The sequence below is a fragment of the Semicossyphus pulcher genome, unplaced genomic scaffold, assembly GCF_022749685.1.
Source record: "Semicossyphus pulcher isolate SPU_LCO1_2020_fin unplaced genomic scaffold, fSemPul1.0.p SCAF_17, whole genome shotgun sequence".
Classification (NCBI taxonomy): domain Eukaryota; kingdom Metazoa; phylum Chordata; class Actinopteri; order Labriformes; family Labridae; genus Semicossyphus; species Semicossyphus pulcher.
Genome location: NW_027211681.1, coordinates 24,056,662 through 24,080,630, shown reverse-complemented (window position 1 = coordinate 24,080,630; position 23,969 = coordinate 24,056,662). Strand labels below are relative to the sequence as shown.

The following is a 23,969-nucleotide window of genomic DNA, read 5'->3' as shown; positions in this document are numbered from 1 at the left end:
GGGAGTTGAATGCAGGACACGGGATGGAAAGAAAGAAGGTAAACAGCGACAGTGTTCTTGCACCATTTTTTAAAATCTTTTTTAAGACCTCAACAAATATAATTTAAGACCCCAAAAACATCAAAAGCCAACATAAACGTGTGTGAGACATTACTTCCAACAACTTAGACTGCTTCTATACTCTTTGTGATGGTGATGTACCTACAGCAAATTTACAGTTTAATCATTCTCTGGCCTTAATTTCCCTGATTTTAATTAATTAGTAAGTTAAAGGGGAGGTATTACGCTATATTTCAAGCTTCATATTTCACTCTGTGGAGCTTAGCATCATTTACAGTTAAAAAAAACGGCTCATTTTTCTCACACTGCTGCTCTGTGCAGGCCCTCATACAGCCTCTGCCTGAAACAACTCAGTCAGCTCTGTCCCTTTAAGAAACCCCGCCCCTACAAGCCTGCTTTCGTCTGATTGGCCAGCTCTCCGAAGCCTGCTGAGCATGCAGAATAAACTGTGTGAAACTTGTGAACTGCGACTACTCTGAGCAGCATACGTGGGAATTAATATGATACTGAAGAAGAAAAAATTGAGGGAGTGCTGCACTGGGTAAAAAAACTGGTGTAGTGAAAAATAAAGTAAAGAACCAGGTGCTCTTCACCCTCTTTAAAGTTTAATTCAATGTTGAGAACTCAAACGATAAATTATTGGAAGAAATCAACAAATCAAAAAACCAGTCCACTGCCATCTTTGTATTTTTGGCAGCAGCTTAGTTAACAACAATGCACTTCTGTATTGGCTCTACTTTTCACACCCTGATGCTACATCCTCTGCTTACAGACAGCGTCCCTTACCTGCACTTGTAATTAAAATAAAAAGCATATATGTGCTGGTTCTGGGCTAACATGAACTGGATTTAGAGCAAATACAACTGTGCTGCGACGCCTCTGATGCTGCTATTTCAATCACCGTGTTGCTGTGCTTTGACAGGCCAGTTATCTAAGTGTGTGGTTATGTGTGTGTGGTGGTGGACGCAATGGGTTTTTGTCATTTTCAGCAATTTTCCGCAGCTATTTTAGATAAGACAGCTCATTTCAGCCATACAGATGCACACAATTACACACACGCAACACATAAATACACGTACAATTATACTGCACACGGGGATACACACGCACACACACAAATGCAAAGACGCAGTCTATTATACACACAGGCACAATAACACACACAAATAGCGTTATTTCTGATACAGCCTTGTTTTTTCACATACTGAGCATATATACACACTGATAACCTCTGTATCACAACCCGCAGAATTATGCACGTGCACGCACACACACACAAACACAAATCATAGTTATTAGAGAGAGTGCATGGGGCACACTCTGGGCTCAAACAAAGCTGTGTAAAATCAGAAGACGGAGGCCACACAAGCACGATCCCACACACACTTTCGGATACACGCTCACAAGAGTGTACTTTTGTTAGCCTCGAAACTTCACACGCACAGTACACACACTCAGACTCACACAGAGACTTTAATACACACAAAGACAAACTAAATTGAGCGTCTGTCTGTGTTTGAGTTTGGGCCGCTCTCCAATCAAACAGCTTCATGAATATTTGAAAGGAGAGACCAGATTACTGTTGTTCCTCAGCGGCGTTCCAAGGAGGCAATGTGGATTTTTAACTGGATCTTAAACATCCTGCTTCTTCTCTTCTCTAGGTATTCTCTCTATGGTGTCTCTTCTCTTTGAGGGAGCTGCGTTTATATTCTCCCAAAGAAGCACTTTTCAAAAGTTGGCATTATGAAATATTCTCTCAGGAGCTATCAGAGTGGAACAGTGGGAGAGTTTTTCTCCAGGGCTGCCCTGCTGGTTGGAGAGGGAAACTTTGAATGTTGGAGATAATTGGTGGTAGGGCAGGCTTTGAAACGCTACACAGATTCCACAAGCACCTCTGTAGTGTTGAGAGGAAATATCCAGGTTAATTTATTGTCCATTTATGTCCAAAATGAAGCAGAAAAATTAAGAATACCTGGTATTTTACTCTTATTATGAAGCGTCTAAAATGGGTACTGCAGTCCAAATTCAAAATATTGGAGAGAGTTGTTTCCCCCCGCCCCCTCCTTCCCCAGATTCAAATGTTAGCCTTTCCTGCTTCACCGTGGTACCAATCTGCCCCAGGGCCGAAGCTGCCGCTAGCTTCGGGGCTAACTCCCATCACTTTACACACACAGGAGCGAGCAGGAAGCAAGACGCGGGAGCGCGGCTTCAGTCTTGAGGAGTACGTGGCTTTATTACACACACAGCCTCACTGTTCAGACGTTCTGTTATTTTCTGTTACCGATAACACTCTCCGCTGATCTGCTCCGATCCCCGTTCACTCTCGTGACTCATGCGCACACACTCACTTCCTGTCTCGCTCACTCGCATTAAAGAATATTCCTCCTGCATCCTGTGTACTAATTTTGCTTCCGGTGAAACGCTTCCTAAACTTATGTCCCCTGTACTGCAGCAAGACGTTTCTTTAGTTTTGAAGGCATGTGAAGATTAGCTTTGCAGGTCAACCACATCTCAAAAACTGCCTTTTTGCATCTCAGAAACTCTGCCCGTCTTCGCCCCTCCCTCTCGTTCTCAGCAGCCAAAACACTCATTCACACACTCACTACTGGACTACTGCAACAGCATCCTCTACGGCACTTCCTCCAAAATCCTCAACAAACTACAACACATTCAAAACTCTGCCGCCCGTCTTCTCACCCACTCCCGCACCAGAGATCGTATCCCATCCAACAAACAATTAAAATCCTCCTCAAGGCCCTCCACAACCTACCCCCCCACCACCTCACTAACCTCCTTCACCAATACACTCCCACCTGCAACCTTAGATCCGCCAACGTCCTCACCCCTCTCACCCGATCCAAGCAACGGACCTGGGGGGGACAGAGCCTTCTCTGTTGTTGCCCCCTCCCTCAGGAGCTCCCTCCCCCATCACCTCAGACACTCTCCCTCACTCCCCTCTTTCAAAACTGGACTCAAACCCACCTTTTCAAATCTGCTGTTAACCTGTGACCGATCATCTCACTGTTGTAGCTGTTTTCTTTCATATTCACATTTTAACTGTATTTTCTGGACCTTAATCATTTTAACATGTAAAGTGTCTTTGAGTACCTTTTAAAGCGCTATATAAAATAAATAAAAAAGACGTATTATTAACTATTTGGTGATTAAAAATTGGATGAATTGAACTGATAATTGTGAAAGATAAAAATCAGGTGATCCCCAAAGTTATTAGAATTCCACCTCTGTAGAAGACGAATGTGCGCACCAAATTTAATGACATTCATTTCTCATATTTGCCAAGACAGCACACTCAAACAAGGAATGGTAATCTCATGCTGGAGCAAAGTAAGTAAGTTGGATTATATTCCCTGAAGAACATTAACGTCTGTACAAAGTATAAGGAAGATGTTTTAGTCCAGACCCAAAGTGTTGGACCGACCAATTAACAAGACCATCCCTGGAGCCACAACATTGCTAAAAGCATGGCTAAAGGTTTGCATCAAGAACTAATAACACGCTGCAGCACAGTTTTAATTATCTCAGTAACCAGAGAAGGAAAGAAAACTGTTTCTCTGCAGCCGAAGTGGCCAATAATGATGAATCCTGTAAAATATGAAGCTATCTCTCGATTTATTAATAAAGCTCTGAAGCTAATTTGTTTATCTGCAGTTGAAACACACATTACAGCCCACCAGCATTACAAGTAAAAGTTCCTGTGTTTGTACGGCCCTATAAAGCAAACTAATGCAGCTAAACAGAAATTGTACATTATGTCCACTCCGTTGGCTGTGCACCGGCCTAAAAGGCAAGAATGAACTAATATGGCAATTACCAGAAAGCACTAAATGTCTAGTTTTATGCCAACAGTCCAGGCCAAACTCCTTCTGGAGGAGATGTCATCAATTATTAAAATAAGATTAATGGATGCAGTAGATCTTCTGCCCCAGAAGAGGGTTGCGAGTCAGAGGATATAGAGAGTCACACACGTACGGCTGAGCACACGAGACACACACTAATTTACATCAGCAGAGACGGACTCGACTTCCTCTTTACCTCTCCCTCGTGTGCTCCTTTCCGCCTTTCTTTTAACTTTACCACCTCACAAACTCCCTCATGAACCTTTTTCTTTTTATGTTTTTGCTCCTCTGTCCTTTTTTTGTCCTCTGTGTGTTTCTGTGCGTGTGTGTGTGTTTTCTCTCCATGTGTACTATTTTCCATTCTCACATTCCTACAGTGTGTTGTGTGGTGTCAGAGCTCTAATGAGCTACTGTTACACCTCCAGCTGGGTACAGATGCTCATACACATGTCCTTGTGTGTGTGTGTGTGTGTGTGTGTGTCACGTACATGTGCATCTTGTCAAAGATGAAGCCAGCTGTCTGCTGAAACTATTCTCTGCGGTCACATTACCCATCATTCTCCCCACCATCACTTCCTGTTAGACTCTACACTCATCATATTTAAGCCTCTGACTTTATAATACACGACTAATAATGGCGGTTACTCTGTCCCACTAAACTGCATGAAGACAGGGGCACACCGGGTTTAAAAGAATACATAAAATGTGTTAGTATGATTGTGTTCTTAGTCAGCAAAACTCAGCTTAACTGACTCTACCTTAATCATCAGCTGAGATCATGTAAGCTGCTTTAACCTTGTAAATAAGTGGCTCAGAAGACCTGTAATGTTATGAAAAATTATAATTTTTTATAACTTTTGTGAACTGTGTTGAAAAGTCAAGTTCTTTCACTTGGAACAACTACAGGGAGTTTCTGTGGCAAATGTAGATGAGTGATTAACTCTTACACCTGTATGCACATTCACAGCTCCTTCATGTTTCTGAAAGCTGCTGTGAGGTTGAATGAACATGCTGCCGCTCTGTCCAACTCACTGAACACAGTCCGGAAAACCTGCAGCCTCGGGGAGGAAGGATGAGTGCAGAATCACTCACTGAAAAACACTTTCTTTCCTCAGGGGAGAGGTACTTATGTCTGCCCCAAAAAAAGTTGCAAGATCTGCTGCTAGGTTCTTAAAAAATAGTGTTGAAAGAGTCATAAAAGTCACTTGGTCTAGTGAGAAAATGGTTACATCTGCAAGACTGAATATGTCTGCTTGTGAACTCCCAAATATATGCCATGTGTTGAACGTGTGTAGACGTTGTGATTCAACAAGTTAGCATATGTACCGGAGCTATAACTGACCTGTGCAGGCAGCATGTCAGAGGTCGAGCCGTCTATGAGACCTTGAACAAACTGCAGCCACAAGGCTTTTCTGTAACTTCCTGTTTGTGCTAAGCTAGGCTAAACTTGCACAAGGCCTAAACCTAATTCATCCTGGCAAATCAATGCACTCTTCCAGCTATGCTACTCACTAAAAGTGCATTCATCTTTAAAGTGAACGTGTGGCACCCGGGGGGTCTTACTAAGATGTAAGGGAAATATTCAGTCCTCAGTGGGGGGCCGCATCATAGTAGTAATCCACATCATTTTCATAGTAATAATTTGTACTACTCATCCCTGATAAACTTTATAACGCTGCTTCATAAAAGCATACTTCATCAGAGGATAATTAGCCATGAATGCGCTCACACATCTGTTTAGACAGTTGGTGCTATATGCTATCAGACCCATTCCCAAGCTTCATTTACGATACGCTAAGTGTCAGAAGCTATCGAGGATCATTAACTCAGTAACCTCATGCATCACCTTCCGTTTAGTATAATTACAATATGTGCATATGGCAGCGTGTGCACCCAAACACAGACTGCACAAACACATATGTGCAGAAGACTGAGCCTAAGTAAGTGAAAACACTGCATACGTCTATCATTCATCGCATTAAATATGCAGTGCAAACTGGTGTTTGCGTGCAGATTGTATGGATACAGAGCACACGTCTATGTTACAGACAGGACATGACTCGACCACATTAGGGCCACTTTTGACATTCTTGTGTTTCAATAAGAATAATTTGTGGAAATATTTGAAAACAGAGCCTTGCATCATGTGCCGCCCCCCTCGGTTACTGTTGCTACGCCTGTCAAGCTTTCGCACCGGCATGTAAATATTATGGCGTTTTCAACTATAAGAGTGAGAGATGTTCCAAGGGAAATAAGAGCAAATATCTGGAAAAATAGTTCTCAAATATCAGAAGTCAGCAGAATGGACGACAACTATCATTTCAAAGCTACATCCAGAATATTTGTAAGCAGAGTGTTGAGAATGTAGAGGACATAAAAATTGAGGCAAAAGCTCAGCGGTCCCAATGCAAGCGTCAGACACCCCACTTTTTGGCAATTCATAGGACATCATATACAGGAACAACAATGTTCCTGCACAGCAGGGTAAGTCAATATATTGTTTTATTTTAAGCTAACGCTTAGTTATGACTTCCGATAACTTTCATTATCTAATATGTTTAAGCTCATTGTTAGCAAAACTAAAATATCCCACTTTGTCATTCTGTTTAAAGAGTGTCAGGATATTTCTCGCATATCGTGGGCTTGATCCGTACACTGGATCTGGATTAACTCATAATTAACATTCAACCGTCTTTGTTTTATCTAACATGTAGCCAAGTTAGTTAGCATCTTCAAACGACAAACGATTTGTGGAGCATGAACTACTCCTCCATCTACTGACTGATCATTCATTGCAAAACCCACAGAGCACAGATCATGGATTTCCTTCCTTGAGATTTTAAAGGGATTTCCCATTGGATCCATAGCGAGATAAACCTTATTATTTAAAAGTGAGAAAAGTCTTGTTAAAGGAGAAGTCACACTCTATCTCTCTAAGTATTGCTGGGAATTGTTGCAAGAATGGTTGAAATGTGATTTGGAACCGAGAGAGCAGACGACAAATCATTTCCATACTGTAGTCTTTGATTGGGCACATTTATCCCAATATTATGTGGCAGGCCATTGCAGGCCTTTTTCAGCTTCCGGCTGAAGTGACAAACTGGAGCACTTACAGAATATTTGTACCAGTTACTCATTGGGAAGCCAAAATATGTAAAAAATAGATCCGAACTTTAACAATATCTAAACTCCCTTTCAAACTATCAGTATTTTATAAATGATTGGAGTTTTTTCCTCTCAATGGACGTGAAGACTCGCCTGTTTTACTGAGTAATGAGCAGGTGACAGACTCAGCATTACAGCAGCACACGTTCTGTCTCTTTAGAGCTGTCAGGATGGTAGATTAACCAAAATCAAGGATTCGAGGAAGCTTGATTGTCATTCCAGAACATGCCAGTACATGAAAGGCAGCGACTTGGAACAATGAAGCAGCAGCATGTGCTATATGAATCAAGAGCGGTGCACAGACTCAAAGGTTTTATCAAGGTGAGAGTCTTACAATCAGATGCAAACCCTTTTATACCCAGCCAATTCCCCTCTATTACATCAGTATCGAGCCTGGTCCTAAAACTGGAGAATTCATTGATTTTGACCAAAGTATATTTCAGTCAAAATAAATTAGACAGGACAACGACAAGGTAAAAGCAGCGGATGAAGGTCAACAACAAAAATATCATTGCTACAGTTCAATATTCAGACTCTTCATTGGGCAGTGAAGTCTCTGTGTCGATCCCTCACAGTACCAGACAAATGCTTGGTTTTTAACATTTTTACTTTCTTTTCATCACCTTGAAAATCAAAGCAAAAAAACACAAATTCAATCTGACAATGAATCTCCAAATACAAGGACCAAAACAGGAATCTGAAAATGACTTTTCCGACTTATAAGGATCGGTCGAGTGTTGGAATAAATTGGTTATACAGTTGGAGGTAGTTTATATGCAAACTTTGTTAGAAATTGCTGATTTCTTTCAAATGCCTCTTGATCTTTTACTGTAAGTAAAACAACAAAGGTGTTAACTCTAGAAGCACCAACGGGTAAAATTTACCCGCAGCTGTCTTTTGATGGTACGTAACTTTTTTTCCAGGAAATATTAAAGCCCCCCAGTCTTTGACTTTTCCTACAAGTGTGTTCGATAGCGCCCCCTATTGTTCAAAAATGTCAACATAAAGCCAGAAATAATATATATATAAAAATGGCCATTTATACCTATAACCGCCAGCAGGTCGAATTTACCCAGATATAGAACACCTTCATTTCCGTGCTATTCATTTCGCGCGTCTAGATTGATACATTGTATGTTGCTATGGCAACAGCTTTTTTTCTACTACTGTGTGTGTCATCGAGTTGCTCATCAAGTCATGAACTCCAATTCAACATGGATAAGAGGAAGAGATGCGTGAATGTAAATCAGGCCTTAGATTGACTCAGTGCCCTGAGTGAAGGTGAGTCTGACGGTGGGGAGGTCTCTGGACTGTCTGCTGTTCTTTGGTTTGTTTTCTGTGAAGCACCTCGTTCACAAAGTGCTTTGCAAATAAAGTTTATTGTCATATATATATTCCATTGTCATGTTGTATATATACACCACATCTAGCATTGCATGATACAACTTTGTGTTGGAAAATGATAAATGAACCTTGCACGCTGAAAATCAATGCATTCTCAGAGCGGGTAAATTTTACCCGTTGGTGGATTTAGGTACACTGTGACCCCTGGCGGTTCTAGTGTTAAGATCGTCACATTTGCAGATGACACTTTGGTGTCATTGTTATACTCCACACAATGCAGAATGCCTAGACCTTGGCAGTAACACATGTTGAAATAAACCTGTTTAAAGTAATAAAGGTAATAAAGAAACATGAGTAGATCTTTTAAGAGCGTGCAGTGCATACGTCTGATAAAGGATAAGTGGGAACATTTTCTTTAAGTGTGAATATAGTTCTGCCAACGCAGATTAGGATCACTTATAGTCTGCCATCTGCTCCTCTTACCAGCACAATGTTTGGCAGCTGAGAATGTAAGAGTGGGAGAGAGTTAAGATACCGAAACCATATGTTTGATATATGATGACGGCACTCTGACAGTGTTAGAAATGTAAGCACACATATACATATATGTGTAACATGAAGACAGCAGCAGAAAACAGATGGCAAAGACAAAAGAGAAAAGAATATGCTGGACCCTGTGGTTTATTCTTTCTTTGGATTGTTGCTGCCTGGATTCTAAAAGTACGGCCTTTTGTTCTCAAACATGCCAGATCTGAGGTGGCTGGAAACACGTTTAAATCCTTCCTGCCTTAGACCAACAATTTCAAAAAAAAATCTGCTACTATTGTTCATTTATGGGGACAATTCTTTCTAGCATGGCAAGTGTAAAATGACCTTTGAAACACAGGGTGATTTGCCACTGTGGTGAATCTGTCAGCAGCTGAACTTCTTCACAGCATCACCCATCAGGAGCCAATCAAGCAACCAGCATCTTTGGCTGTGACAGTAGTCTCACTATAGCAGGCAATTGGCTGACTACGATTGCCCATTGAACAGTGGCGGTTCTGCGAGGACGCTCAGATGAGTAAGCGAGCAGCAGAGCACGCGGCCCTGGTCGTCATTCTTACAACAGGTTGGAGAAGAATGCATTTAGAGAGCAAAATGTATAAATTCATGAGCCCTGACATTTATCCATTCATCCGCTTTGATGTCCCTTCTTTTCTCTGTTATATGGCTAGTAATTTTCTTCCATGCTATCCCATCACATCAGCATGTCTTTACCTCCTCTCCTGCTCCCTCGGCTGAGTGTTGGAGACAGATAGAGGGCGTGAAGGGAGAGAGGAGGAGCTGACAGAATGAATGGATCCTGGGAGAGGAGGTGTAAAGCTGGGCCTGCGCTCACAGATAGCCTCTCCAAAGCTACCCCTGATGACAGACTATCATAAAGGGATACACAGACACACACATTCTGATATTCAGTATGCACACATACACAAGCACAAAATGCAATAGGATCATAAGGGGGCAGATTCCTGTCTCAGTTTATTAGGCAAATGCACAAGCGCCTTAAATATGCTTCATTTCTAATGGCCAAAGGGTGGTTGCAGGCCAGATGGGAAAATTACCCAACTTCTTAATTGATTCATTACCTTAATAAACATTTTACTTACGAGATTATCTTCTCATTTCCTAGGTTTAGGTCTTCTCCAAGACAGGATGATCATTTTGTAAATAATGCTCACATTGAGAGTACAATACACAATAAAGCAGGGTAGGAAATGGCTACCTGGGATGACAAGATGCTACGGCAGTGACCAGTCCACCAGGATGGGGACGTGAGCAGGTGTATCCACCCAGTCGTCCAAATAAGGTCACTTCTGGTGCCAAGAAAAATGAGATGGCGACAGCCAAAATGCCAAACTGAAGGCCTAAAATGGGTGTCGCCACATTGGCTATGTCCTTTTCTGTTATACAGTCTGGGGCTGTGATCGAAATGCCGTACTATACACTGCATACTACGTTAGGCAGAGCATTTCAAATTCATTTTGCAGTATGCTACGCCAGGCAGAAGTAAACAATAACCACCGCTTCTTTAGCTAAAGCGCCCCCCTCTGCTGGAATGCTGCTGCTGTCCGTCATTTCAACTGCCACTGTGACGTTCCAGCGCTTTGCATTGTGGGATACAGTAGGCGAGGTAGAGTGGTCCGATGCATACTGGAGATTTTCTCCGAAATCAGTGCGACCCCGGGCATTTTTGGCATACTGCACATTTTGCTTTAGTCTGCATACTGCTTACTACATTTTGGCCAAATCAGTACATACTGTTAGTATCGAATGACATTTCGAATACAGCATATGGTTTTACATCAACAGCAGCCATCTTGGTTTAAGACATTTACCTTAATGGAGTTCAATCAGCTTCTAAAATCTGTCCAATTTAGAATTTGGAATCTGTCTGAACTGGAGGGGGAGCAGGTGCATGTGCTAGAGCACACAAGACATAGTTCCTCTGCTACTCCAAACCTACAACCTTCCAACTATCTGCTTTCTATTTGAGATCCTTACCAGTACATTTAATTAGCTAAATGCTTTGACTATAATATACGTTCATGCCTGGCAGCAACTTTGACTCTCAAAACTGGTTCTTGCACTATTCACACAGAAATTAACCAAAGCCAAGGTTTTCTTTGCTTCCTTTGCAGTTTAACCTTTTCAATTACCCTCCAATCTCATCATGCAGACGAGGCAATAGTCCTAATGCTGAGCAATGGCAGGTGCCAACAGTATAAGACACCTTACACTCTAATGCATTCTGTTGCTCTCCGTCCTTTTTATTTCCTCTCTATCACTCCCTGTCCACTCAGCTGCAGGCGAGCACAGTGGAGCAGCACTCCAACAAATCAGGATCAGTGTCACTCATTGGAAGTAATGTTATTACTGTGACCGAGAGGCAAGAGCAGCTGTATGTATTATCAGCACACAGAAGATCTGAATATGAAGAGACACATATCCTATGGCGCTGGTTTTATTGTGCAGAGAGAACCTGCCATCATTATTTCAGCTGAGAGAGATCTCAGAGGAACAAACTGAGGGTGAGTAAAGACATGTTCGGTGTGGTTCATTGTTCAACAAGAAAAAAGGCTAAGCATGGCGTCCTAGGTTGCAATGGGTAACGCAGCATGTGTTGTGAAGCGTGTATTGAAGTGGAGTCAAAGGAGATGTTCATGTATGTGAACAAACATTGAAGCGTCACCAGTTAACAAAGCACACACATTGTCCTTCAAGGACTCCACATAAACAATGTTGAGAGGTTTGCACTCTTGACAACAAGAAGGCCTACAAGAAACGAGTCAGCCTTTCATGAGGAGGCTCTTTGTCGGTGTCAGAGTGGAGCCTTTGTTTGTAACATTGTTGGAGCCTTGACACCAGAACGAACCCATCAGCGGGGTGAAGTGGGAGACAAGACCAACAAATAAAATGTATGTAAACACAGTAAAGAATGCCCATTTACATACATTTATCATTTACAAGGTAGCCAGATGTTGAAGCAGCATATCGGCTCCTGTGCATCAGGCCTGTTGGAACCAGTTCTGTGAGTTGAATTATAATTCAAGGTGTTAAACAAACATGTTGATATGTTTTGTTATTCTTTGGCTACATTGGACAGGTAACACACACAGTCGGTCTCAGGTAACAGGCTATACTGAGCGTGAAAGCAGTGGGGCACATGCACCATGAAGATCCGCTCTACAAAAGTAAAAATAGGCCAGTGTTTTATCCATAATTTGACACGAGTTGCGGCGCAGACATGGTTCATAAAACGCAAATCTACTTATTAAATTAAGCTACTGGCATACAAATGAGTCTAACCTTTTATCTTTTACCTATTAACAGTATTTTTCTTTTCATCTCACCAGCGTCGTTTGAAAACTGCTGACAAGAGAGATGAAATAGCAGACTGAAATGATTAAGGTAAATGGAAAGAAGAGATGAGCGGTCACAGCTTTCCTTTAACGCAGGCTCTCCGTCTTATCTTGCCTGTGACTCTTCAAGTGTCTGATTAGATTTATAGCTTGAAAGTGGTTTCTACAAACAGGCTGCATTAAAACATGTTTGGCAGGTTATCAAAACACACCTGGTTAATAATGTATATCTAGTGTATGTATATTATCTTAGATTCAGTTGTCTGTGAACGTTCTCAGTCATCCAGGTCATGGTAATTCTAAGCTTAATCCAGAAGGCAACTGGACTTGGTTGAAGAGATGTGGACTTGAGACTTGGTGACTTCGACTTGAGTCGACCTGAGTCACTGTTTTGATGACTTACGACTTGACTTGACAAAAAATAAATGACTTGAGACTTGACTTGACTTGAGGCATGATGACTCGGGTGACTTGCTTGTGTTCATAAGTTTGAATGTTAGCTGTTTAATATAAAATGATATAATTGTCAAGTTTCTGTCTAACTATCAGGTATGTACGCAGTGCAAACTGGGAGTCATGACTGGACGACTCAAAAAGCTCCCCGGTATGTGATTGTCATGATTAGATGAATGGCTGTCAGTCAAACTCGTCACTATGGCAACAAGCACATCAATGCCCCCAGCTACCTGATGTTTTTTTCCCCAAATAGAAGCCTCATCAGTCGTACTTGTTATTCCTTAATACGGTGTCAGACCAGACCACCATCATGGCTGCGTCTGTGCCAAGATAACACAGATACAATTCATTGTCAGACTTTTTGAACAGGTTATATAAATTGTCCAATAATATCATTATTAGACGGGCTGCTAACACATTGTCTTTTCTCTTTCTAAAGACCGGATACTACAGGTAAGAGTGCTGGATCTTCGGTGGAAAAAAGTGACTTGACTTTCCTTAACTAAGGACTCGACTTGACTTGACATAACCTGTGACTCGACTTGACTTGCCCAAGAAAAAATGACTCGAGACTTGCTTGAGACTTGGACCAAATGACTTGAGACTTACTTAGGACTTGAACAGAGATGACTTGGTCACAACACTGCTTGGTTGAAGTTCTTATAGTCTCTTTCAAAAGTCGTCTTCAGTTCTAAACTGACAGGTGGACAGAGCTAGAAATAAAAGCCTCTGTAGGTCATTAGTATGCTAATAGATGTGTAACCACAAGTCTTCAAGAACTGCCTTTTGGATTAAGTTTAGGCTGAGATTCAGTTGCTTTTGAATGTTTGAAAATCAGCCATTCACCGTGCATTAGTAAATGTTTGCAGACATAAATCTAGTAATAAGAAAAAAGAGTTAGCAGTGGCTGATTAAGCATAATGTTTATTAGTGGACATGGAAACTATCAAGCTTACTAATTCATACAAACATTCATCTGAGTCATACATCCAATAATAACATGCAAAGCTTTTAGTCAGAGTTTTGTTTGTCAGAATTAAAGTGCCTATAACAAAAAGGCACTCAGCAGGGGGGCTGTGCCTCGAGGGAGAACTCGCTCAGAAAGCAAACTTTATGTTTGATGTTGGACACCTGCCTTCTACACACGCACAGACAGCACACACTGCTCCACACAATCTGCCTGAGTGCAGGGGCCTGGTTCAGCTCTACAGGCAGGCTGAGCAGAGCCTGGTGTGGAACTCATGCTGCTCTAATCCCTTTCCTGCAGCGTGCCTACTGTTGGTGTTTGCAGCACACTAGTTCCCAGGGGTGCAACGTTTTATCGCGCCCCTCCCCCCCTCCTCCTTGCAGAAACACAGGCTGCATGTGGTGGATGTAAGACCGGGGATGGAGGTATCTCTCTGCAACGCAAGCGGCGAGCGTCGGGGTTTTGGCGCACAGAGACGAGCCGACACATCTCTTTGGCTTCTTCGGCTTAAAGGGATGGTGAGTGAAGGAAAGGATGAGGAGAGCAAGGGAGAGGAAAGTCACATGAGCTGACACTGTGGGATCAGAGTGGAGGAAACAGACCAGATAAAACATCACGAGAGAGAAAGATGGGAGAACTAGCTTCTTCAGCCTAAGGGCTGGAACAGTACACTGGTGACTGTTAGAATTTATGGCAAATCAAGAGAAACCAGGGAAGTGAAAGCGGATGAGAAATGTCCACCTTCCCTTGGGGCGAGACTAAGGAGAGGAGGAGGAGGAGGAGGAGAGTGGAACGAAAATGCAAGATAAGGTAAAAATGGTAAAAAACTACAGCAGGTCAACACAAAGGGAAAACTTCATAATTTATCTAGCAAAGATGGAACAGAAATCTATAAATCTACAGTCCACACATTTTCTTTGACGCAATATTTAAAACAATTATTTGAATTTTGATTAAAAATTGATTTCATGCTCTCTTCAGGAGGTCTTGATGTTGCAGAGGGCACTGGGGGGAGACAATGTTGAAGGAGAGAGGAGATGTGAATCTGTCATGCAAAGTGGTTTTAACTGAACTTCTGCACAGGGATACGACTCTGCATGCTAATGATCTCTTCAGAACTATAATAATGATAGGATACAAATTATTGTTTTGAGTCATCAAATCGTGTTAATTACTTTAATTCTCAGGTGCCCACTAAGGAAGTGTCTGCTGCTTGCCTAAGCCTTTTCCACTGTGTTCCTTATTCTGTCGCCAACTCTACTTTTATATTTTTAATTTCAGGTTAAATTGTTGGTTTAAGTGACAGCCTACTAATTAAGTTTTTATTCCTTTCAGCATGCAGAGCTCTGGTATTAATACTGAAACCAAGGTGAGTGATGCAAATTCAATAAAATAACCGGAGGAAAAAAAGGTTTTCCCATAACTTCTCTTACCCGAGACAGCGCTGTCAACCTGCATTTAGAGAGAGGAATTCCCGGTCCCTGTCCTCATCAATAAATGAGGCCTCAAATTATTTAAAAAAGGGAAAGGAACTTCTTCTCTTCTAGCAGATCATCACTGCAGAGAGAGATTCAGAAGAGACTGCAAGCTGTAAAAGCAAACTACTGCCATCAAAACAGACTGCAACAGGTGGCCAAAACAGGATGGAGATATTACTTTAAAGATACATGAAGGCGTTAAAGTGATAATCTCGAAGTTTTGCATTTAAATAAATGTCTGTTAAGTTTCTATCTATCGCCGAATGAGGTAACACAATGGTGATTGAGTCTATGGCCCACTGATGAAAGACTTTGCATTTGCAGTGTTACAGATTGGATGTCTGTGGCGACTTTCGCGGAAAAAATCACAAGCGGCGCCCAGTTAGTGATGCGTTTTCCATCAGCCAGCAGTGGTTGGTCTGCCAGAGAGGGTAGGTGGAGCTAAGCAGCTGCTTTTCCGGTCTCTGCAAGTGTTGCGAGTAAACAGTAATCTACTATGGCTGAACAAACAAAGAAAAGATGGATGACTACAGATACAACTTCAACAAGAAGTGAAAATCCAAAGAAAAAGAAACAAACTCGACGCTCAGATGAAGCAAACAGTCTGAAAAGGAAAGCGACCGTCAGCGAGGAAAATCAAGAGTTAGTACCGTAACAAAGGGAGCCAACCGTAGACGTCTGGGAAGTGCACCCGCAATTACTGTTTATCGCTTTTAGGTCATATTAACGGACTTATTACCTTTTGAAGATCTAAAGTGCAACCTGCACATTTGTGTTTGGAAAAAAAAAGGAGCAGAAATGTTCCTATTATTTCAGCCCATGCATTGAATTAGTGGTCATTAGCTCAGTTGAATTTCATTATTGTTGAGTAATTGTCAGGCATGTCCCAGGTGAAAGCCAGTAACTATCAACATGTTAATTTTTAATGTCATATTACATATTTAACACCCACATGATTGGCCATGCACGGTGGCACAATGGATATAGGAGTGTATAAGACAAGGCCGAGCCAAAACAAGATCATCTTTTTCCCCATTGTGCTTTCATTTGTACAATGCATTGTTTTCATAATGCTCTGCAATATGTGCGCTTGGAACAAAACCATTCACTGTTCACACTCGCACATGTGTCCCCTGACATACAAAAAGGAAGAAATAAAGAGAACATGAGGCACTCACCCTGCCATGACGATAAAGAAATCCAGCCGGTTCCACGTGTCCCCGAGGTAACAGCGCCGACCGAAGATTCCCAGGGCGACCATCTTTATAACCATCTCCAGAGCGAAGAAGATGTAGATGAAAGCATCAAAAGCCTGGCAGAGAGACAAAAGGAGACAGAGAGACAATGTGACAGAGAATGTCATTCCTCTGTGCTTTGGGCAACACATACAGACATGCATTCATCTCTGATGGGTGGAGAGTGGCGGGATGGACATCTATAGATCTTTGCAGGTACTCTTGAAGCATGCTAACTGGCTCAATACAATGGAAGAAAATGTTTTTTTTTTTGTAATTTTGGTGACCTATCGCTCCAGTAGCTCGTCGAGAAGGAAGGGGTCACACAGCTGCTCACACCAAGGGTTCAGACTCTTCAGAGGCTGCATGATTATGTCACGGCAAGAAAGAAAAATGAGCTAATTTTGAGCTAAAATACTGACGTCTGAAGTCCATCCTCATTTTTCTTCTTCTCACTGCCTCCTCCCTTAAGAATTTGTTTCTGACCAACATTTCAGCAGATGATTAATAGCACTTGTGAGGCAAATCACTGAACATAAATTTAGATAGATAGATTTTTTGTAAATCGGCATCATTATGTGGCTTTATAGCCCAAAACTGCAAATAAATCTGAGGATAATGTGGTCACTTTGGGGATAGGACTGTAGTAATTCAACGTGTGACTTGATAGATACAGTCTACTGGCATGGACAGGCAATCTTCAGCTGAAACAGAACGCTAGAAGTTGGTTTCCACTTCTTCTCAAGCCCCAGAAGCTGATATGGTGTTGCTTTGTGTTTGGTGTTTGTTTCTGTATTTGTTGGTTTTCCCTTGCTTTTCCTTTCCCCCCTGCTTTTCTCCCAGTGTCTGTGTGTGCAGCTGGGAGCGTGGCTGGCTGAGCAGCTGCAAACTAGGCTCACCTGGGATCCATCTAGTAATCACTCCTGCCATAAAAGCCTGGTCAAGACTCCACTCCTGTGCCGGATTGTCCCGCTTCAGTCGGTAACTCCTGCGGCTCATTTTCTAGTGGACTTTTTCCTCCGTGAGTTTTCTACTAATTTGCAGCAGTTTCTCTGTGAGCTAATCCGTGTTTTACCCAGTGTGCCTCGTCAACTTCAGTGCCTTCCTGCTCAACTTGCTACGCCAGCCGGGCGATTTGGCATTAAGATTATTTTTTGGGCTTTTTATGCCTTTAAATCGAGAGAGAGTGGGAACGACACGCGGCAAAGGGCCGAGGGCAGGAGTTGAACCTGGGGCCGCCGCATCGAGGACTCTAGCCTCTGTATATGGTCACCGATTTAACCGCTGAGCCAAACCGGCGCCCCTCTTCAGCTTTTTAAAACATCAGAAGACAGACAGACGCCTCCTTGAGTATCATCATGTACATATTTATCCGTTTTCTGCCGTTTTTATAGCCCATTCAGTAAAATGTTATGCAGACTTTTCATAACATCAACCCCATGAAACCTTGAGGATATGGTGCCTGATCATCCTGCAGTGTTTTCAGCCCATATTAATCTTGGAGTGAAGGTAAAATGTGATCCTATCCAGCACAAGGATACAGGTTTCCTTAACCTCCTTCTTTCCTCTCTTTCCCATCACCCTCCTGGGATTCTCCCAATCTCCGTCCTCTTCCTTTCCCCGCCAATCTCTTCCTTCAATCTCTCTTCCAACAACCATTTCATTTATCCTCTCTCTCCTCTCATTCCCTGATGATTTAATATCTCCATCTCACTCTTCTTATTCTCTCTATTAAACCTCTATTTTTCTTCTCCTTCAATAGCTCAACCAGCCTTCCCCCACTCCCCAGTTGATCAGTTTTCCCTAAACGGTGGGGTAATGGAAAACAATTTGTTTGAGCAGTAATCAAAGATAAGCCCCACATCGACACCCCCTCGCTCGCAGCTTTAATCAAGCATCTAATTAAAAGAAGAGAGAGAAAAAATTCCAAATAAATCAAAGATCTCAGCTTGCTAATGCGTGTTATTGCTGTTGCAAGCAAAAAGCTGAGATTAGCCGGTGTTCTTTTCTGTGTATACAGGGGGATTAGAGATTAACTGACTCGCTTGGCGTTGCCTATAATTTGATTTTCAGAGGGAAGTACTGTAGGCAACACGATCTGAATCTGAATCATCGACGTGGATCCCTGTTGCTGGCTGCTGAAAAGAAGCATCCTACTCAGCAGTCCTGGAGGAGAGGAGAGCTGCCAGACTGGCCTACTAATGTGGAGGAACAGTCAAAGTTTGCAACCTTGACCTTTGTCAAAGCAGGAAGATGGAGGAGGTGCTACCTTTTGTGAAGTCAGCTGAACCGAGAAACATTCATCCAGTGACATTTCCACATCTCAACTTATGGAACATCTCACTCTGTTCTGCTCTTTCTGTCGGTCCACTTGTCTCCCTGTTTCTTTGTTCTGTCATTATCCATCTTTTCTGCTTTTGTCTTGTTTGGCACTCCTCCTTCATCTGTCTCTTTTCTTTTTTGTTCTCAGCTTTTCAAGCCTTTCATACTCGGCTGGTAGAAAACTGTGTGTGCGTGTTAGTGCACGTGTGTCTTTATGTGAGCGTCTCAATTTGTGTGTGTTGCAAGAATAGCCCAATTCAAACCTAATTTTTAGGCTAATACTTTACTTATAATATCCATCCATTATCTATACCGCTTATCCTGTTTAGGGTTGCAGGAGGGCTGGCCTACCCTAGTTGTCACTGGGCGAGAGGCGTGGTCACAACAATGACTGTATATATAGATGGACAACGCGTCTCCAACTGCTCCTATTGTACGAAAGTGATGCCAAAATAGCCCCTGTGATAGCAATGCCTACCTTTCACACTCACACCTACGGGGGGCAATTTAGAGTCATCAATGAACCTAACGAGCAAGTCTTTGGACTGTGGGAGGAAGCCCGAGTACACAGAGGGAACCTACGCATGCAAACTCCACACACAAAGGGTCTGAAAAGGGATTCAAACTAGGAACCTTCTCGCTGTGAGGCGACAGCGCTAACCACTGCACCAGCGTGCAGCTTACAACGATATATCAGTCAATATTTGTTTACAGGGACAAACAATTCTGCAGCCATTTTAATGGTTTAGGCTAAACATGCTAACATGCTCACAACTTCAAAGCTAATTTTATGAAATGGAGCAGGTATGTTCCCCATCTTGTTTTTGTGCTAACATGCTAACATTTGCTAGTTAGCAAAGTACAGCTCAGGCAGATGGGAATGTAAACACTTCGGCTGTTATTTGGTCATAAACCAAAGTTTAATTACAAATTACAATTTTAACCAGTATGTCCAGCAGCAGTATGGATAAAGCCATACAGCTAGAATGGTCAAAAAGGTTGAAGAGAGCCTCTACATCACCTCATTTATTTCATACTTAAAGTCGAGGTGAAATTAAAAATGTCATTTTTATCCTTTTAGATCACATCCCCGGTAATATTGTGCATCTATTTGACAATATAGGCCAAAAATACCAAAATACCAAGGCCAAAATACAGAAAATCAATTTCTTCATATTCTTATATCAAAAGCCGATCATTTTTTCTTTCAGTAAAACTAAATATCACGTGTGCCTACGTAAGCAAGGACCAACCAATTTCAACCAATCAATCTGCAACATTTAGCCGCAGAGCACCAAGAACGCTCGGTCAGTTAGCTAGCTACTGCGCTGTGGAGAACGTCTGTCTACGCCCACTTCTCAACGATCAAATCAAATCCCTCTAATGATATGTCCCACCTGCACGTCCTGTTTCACTCGGAAACACGTCACGATATGGAAGCTAGATACTCTCGAAATGCCGTTTCAGCTCGACTTTAAATTACGTATTACATCTCGGCAGGTATTGGGTTGCCAGTGCAGGTTAAATGAAGACAAGCTAATTAACCTTCCATGCGTCCTCTAAAGCTTTCAGAGGAGGATTTTTGGATACATCCAACATAAAGTGACAAGAAAAACACTTGGAAGCAGTGGAAGCCATTTGGTGAAAAAGGTCAAATTCATTGTTTAAACAAGATGTAACTAGTCTGTCACATGGATTAAAAATAAAACGGTTGCCAGAGAAAAAAATGCCTCTATGTCATAGTGAAGGCTTTTTGGTACTTGTTACAGTACTTTAGCTTTGCTCAGATAAGGATGGATTTGGAGCGAGAAAACATACCATCTTTTATTGGTCTTTTATTAGCCCTATACCACAAAATTACTACACAGCTGTGTCTGAAGGATCCAGCTCTTTCACAGCTTCAAATTAATTCTTTTTGTAATTCAGCCAGTGATCAGATCAAAGAGTGCTGCTATTCTACAAGACACTTTAGGACACAAGTGTTTCGGCCTTGGAACATTTGAGTCCACGCTCAAGCACTCATTTGTGCTCCTAATGTGTGGTGAAGGACGCTATTTGCATGCAGTTCTCTTTCTGAGGGCTTGTTATTGATTCTTTTACATTCCCCATTCAGTAAGATGAAAACAGTGTTTCTCTGCACAGCACGACGTGTGATCTCTATGAAGACTCTCAGCCATTCAGGTCATGGTACAGCTAGAAGGAAGTCAAATGCAAATTACATTTCTGTTTTGTTCTCAACCCTCATCCTAGAACGGGGAGAAGCTTGAAGTCCTGAAGCATCTTTAGGAGCAAACTTTTTGTTGCATTTAATCTGGGATCCCATCAGCTGTAGTCGAGACGATACAGCCTCTGGGGACACCGGTGAACGTGTCGGGCGGTATGCGATAAAAGACTTCCCGTCAAGACTTCCTTTTCCGCGTGCTGCATTGTTACAGAAAGAGAAACCGTTCTTTTGTGATTTACTTGTTATTAACGGGTCTTACCTTTGCTCAAATTTCAACATCATGATGCAGATTTGTAAGAAGTAAAAAATTCAAGCTTTGTCAGGTCTGTCATTGAGAGGAGAAGAAAACTTTTAAGATGCTTGTTTGTTGAACGGAGGTCGGATGGATCTGATGCATTCGAGAAAAATCCGAACGCTGAACGGCTTTTGTTACACAGCGTCAAGGGAATTCATCTCAAGTTAAATTTTAGATCTGTAACAGATTGTTAGCTGAACTTACCTGCAGATGTCTGTTTATAGAGATTAATAAGTCAAAGCATCGTTACGTTTCACCTGCTTTTGCTCTCCGCACGGACTGTATCTCCTGCTTAATACTCCAGCCTGCTGATACGTGATTGGTCAATATTACTCGGACTACGAGCCAAGTTCAAACGGAAACCAGAACACTTGCCTTCCCGGAAATCCACATCCCTGCCTACAGATTCTACTATGTAGACTATGTAATATGTAGAATCTGTCAAGAGAGATTATGTTGCATTTGACTCTGACTGATCAAACTAAGATGCAAAAAGTGTAGAGAACCCAAGTGTCAGACTAAATATGATTGGCTGTCTGTTCATGGAATCTGAAAATCTGACTTCCACCTGCCACTTTTCACTGTTCCCTTTTGTTGTTTTTCCTCTACGCTGTCAGTGTATTGATTATCCTGTCTGTCTGTAACATTGTTTTTTGCTGCTGTTGTCTTAACAAGGTCTTTCTTTATAATGAGACCCCGCGTCTCAATGTGATTACCTGTCTCAGAAAAGGTTGAAGAAAATAGTCAAATTAAAAAAAAGTAGTGTTCTTAACCGTCTTTTTCCATTTCATCCAAAGGATCCTTAAGTCCACATTTGTAGAGCTTATAGATTGTGCTGGTGAGGCACCATTGAAATCATGGTATTGAACGACGGATTTTCTAAGAGGACGGTATTGACTGTGGCGCTGTAGCCCTCTAAATCCATGCTGATATTGAATAAGGTCTATAGATACATGGAGAAGAAATTCTATTAGGTCCGACTCACCAGCCACTTCCCCCAGGGAGCCCAATCAATCTGCTGTGTGTGTTGGCTGTTACATGATGAGTGCCCAGCCTTGTGTGTGTTCGTGTGAGAATGTGAAAAACACAGGACGACAGAGTGATTCAACAAGCGCTTCACACCGACAGACTGGAGACATGCGTGCACACGCTCGCGCACAGACGTTACACCCACTCGGTCCACCTTTGGCATCAGTGAGAAGGTATTCTGTGCCTCTTGCGAGATGACGGGGGGAGGCTGCTGGTGCTGCATGTGAGAAAGTCATGCTCGCTGCACCATAAAGACCACATGCTAGCAGTGAGTCACTGAGAGAGTTACTGGCCCCAGCATGGAGCATGGGAGGGAGCCAGAGGGGAGGGCGAGACGGGGAAGGATTGAGATGAAGAGAGGGAGGGTCTGTGTGTGCGTGTGAAATCGTGTTTTCTTCGTGTGTCAACAGGAATATGTAGGAAATAATGGATACATGTGAAGACTAGAGGCAAACTCTATCTAGTATGTCTGTTTCTTATGTTGTTCTGCACGGCTGTCTTTGCGTGATGCTGTGCTGTTGTGGATGCTCTACACAAAATATGCATGGCTGACTGTGAGTGTTTGTGCAGCTTTGTTAACCCATGTTTCTGAGTGCTTTTTTACAGCCTGACTGTATGTGTGTCGAGCCTCTTATCAAATATACATGAGCCTGTCTAACTTAGTAAACAATATATAGGACACATATAAAAGCAATGGTTCAGAAAGGAAGGAAAACAAGAGGCTTCGGCCACGCCAGCAGCTCTGTGAAGCTGCAAAAATGCAAGATAAATGAAAGTTAAGTTCCAAAGTTTGTTTCAATAATAAAAAGTGTTGGTGAAGAAAAAAGTCATTTGTAACTCGATCTTTGTTTCAGCATGAATATATGGTGTTAGCTGTGGTAAATTCCCCTCTTCTGGTTTATCAGTACATTATATAACTTGAATTAAAACCTTGAGTGGAATAAGATAGCACAGAACAGATTCAAGCCCTTTGAAGAGGTTATCCAGCTGTGACGCTGTCATTAGTAATGGAGATATCACTGCTGAGGGGCAGGACGGCTCATGTCCCAAAATGTGTGATCTCTCACTTTGTCCCTTTTTTTTCCATCTCTTCACTGCACCTTAAACAGAAGACACTAACACACAAGAGTATTGGAAGTTAAAGCAAACACCTCCCCTTAGCTGCACCTACCTGCAGTAACAAAATACTTTAAGAGGAATTTCAAGATTAACATGGTCATAAATCTCTATTTACAGATCCTTCATAGGAATGTAGAATCTGTAGGCTTACGTTTGTAGTACGCTTGTAGACCGAGTAATATTGACCAATCATGTATCAGCAGGCTGCGGCGTATGCAGGAGAAACAGTCCGTGTGGGAAGCAAAAGCAGGCGGAACGCAATGTGCCCGGCTCCTATCAGACGACGATTTAGCTTCTTATTAATCTTTATAAACACACATCTGCACGCTAACAGCTAACAATCTGCTCTAGATCTAAAATTCAACCTGAGATAAATTCCCCGACGCGGTGTCACGAAAGCGGTTCAGTGTTCAGATTTCCGACTTCCTTGAATGCATCAGAAATGATCGATCTGACCTCCGTTCAACAAACGAGCATTTTAAAAGTAGTTTTCTTCTCCTCTTGAGGACAGACCTG

The 23,969-nt window shown here is 42.2% G+C and overlaps 1 protein-coding gene across 1 annotated transcript in view; it reads right to left on the bottom strand.

Annotated features, from left to right (window-relative positions):
* LOC138595049 (voltage-dependent T-type calcium channel subunit alpha-1I-like) overlaps positions 1-23,969 on the bottom strand; it is a 197,237-nt gene that overhangs the window by 138,226 nt on the left and 35,042 nt on the right. Inside the window, exon 3 of the mRNA XM_069666367.1 lies at positions 16,408-16,541. Within this exon, the coding sequence (XP_069522468.1) occupies positions 16,408-16,541 (134 nt within the window). The remainder of the gene's footprint in view (positions 1-16,407; positions 16,542-23,969) is intronic.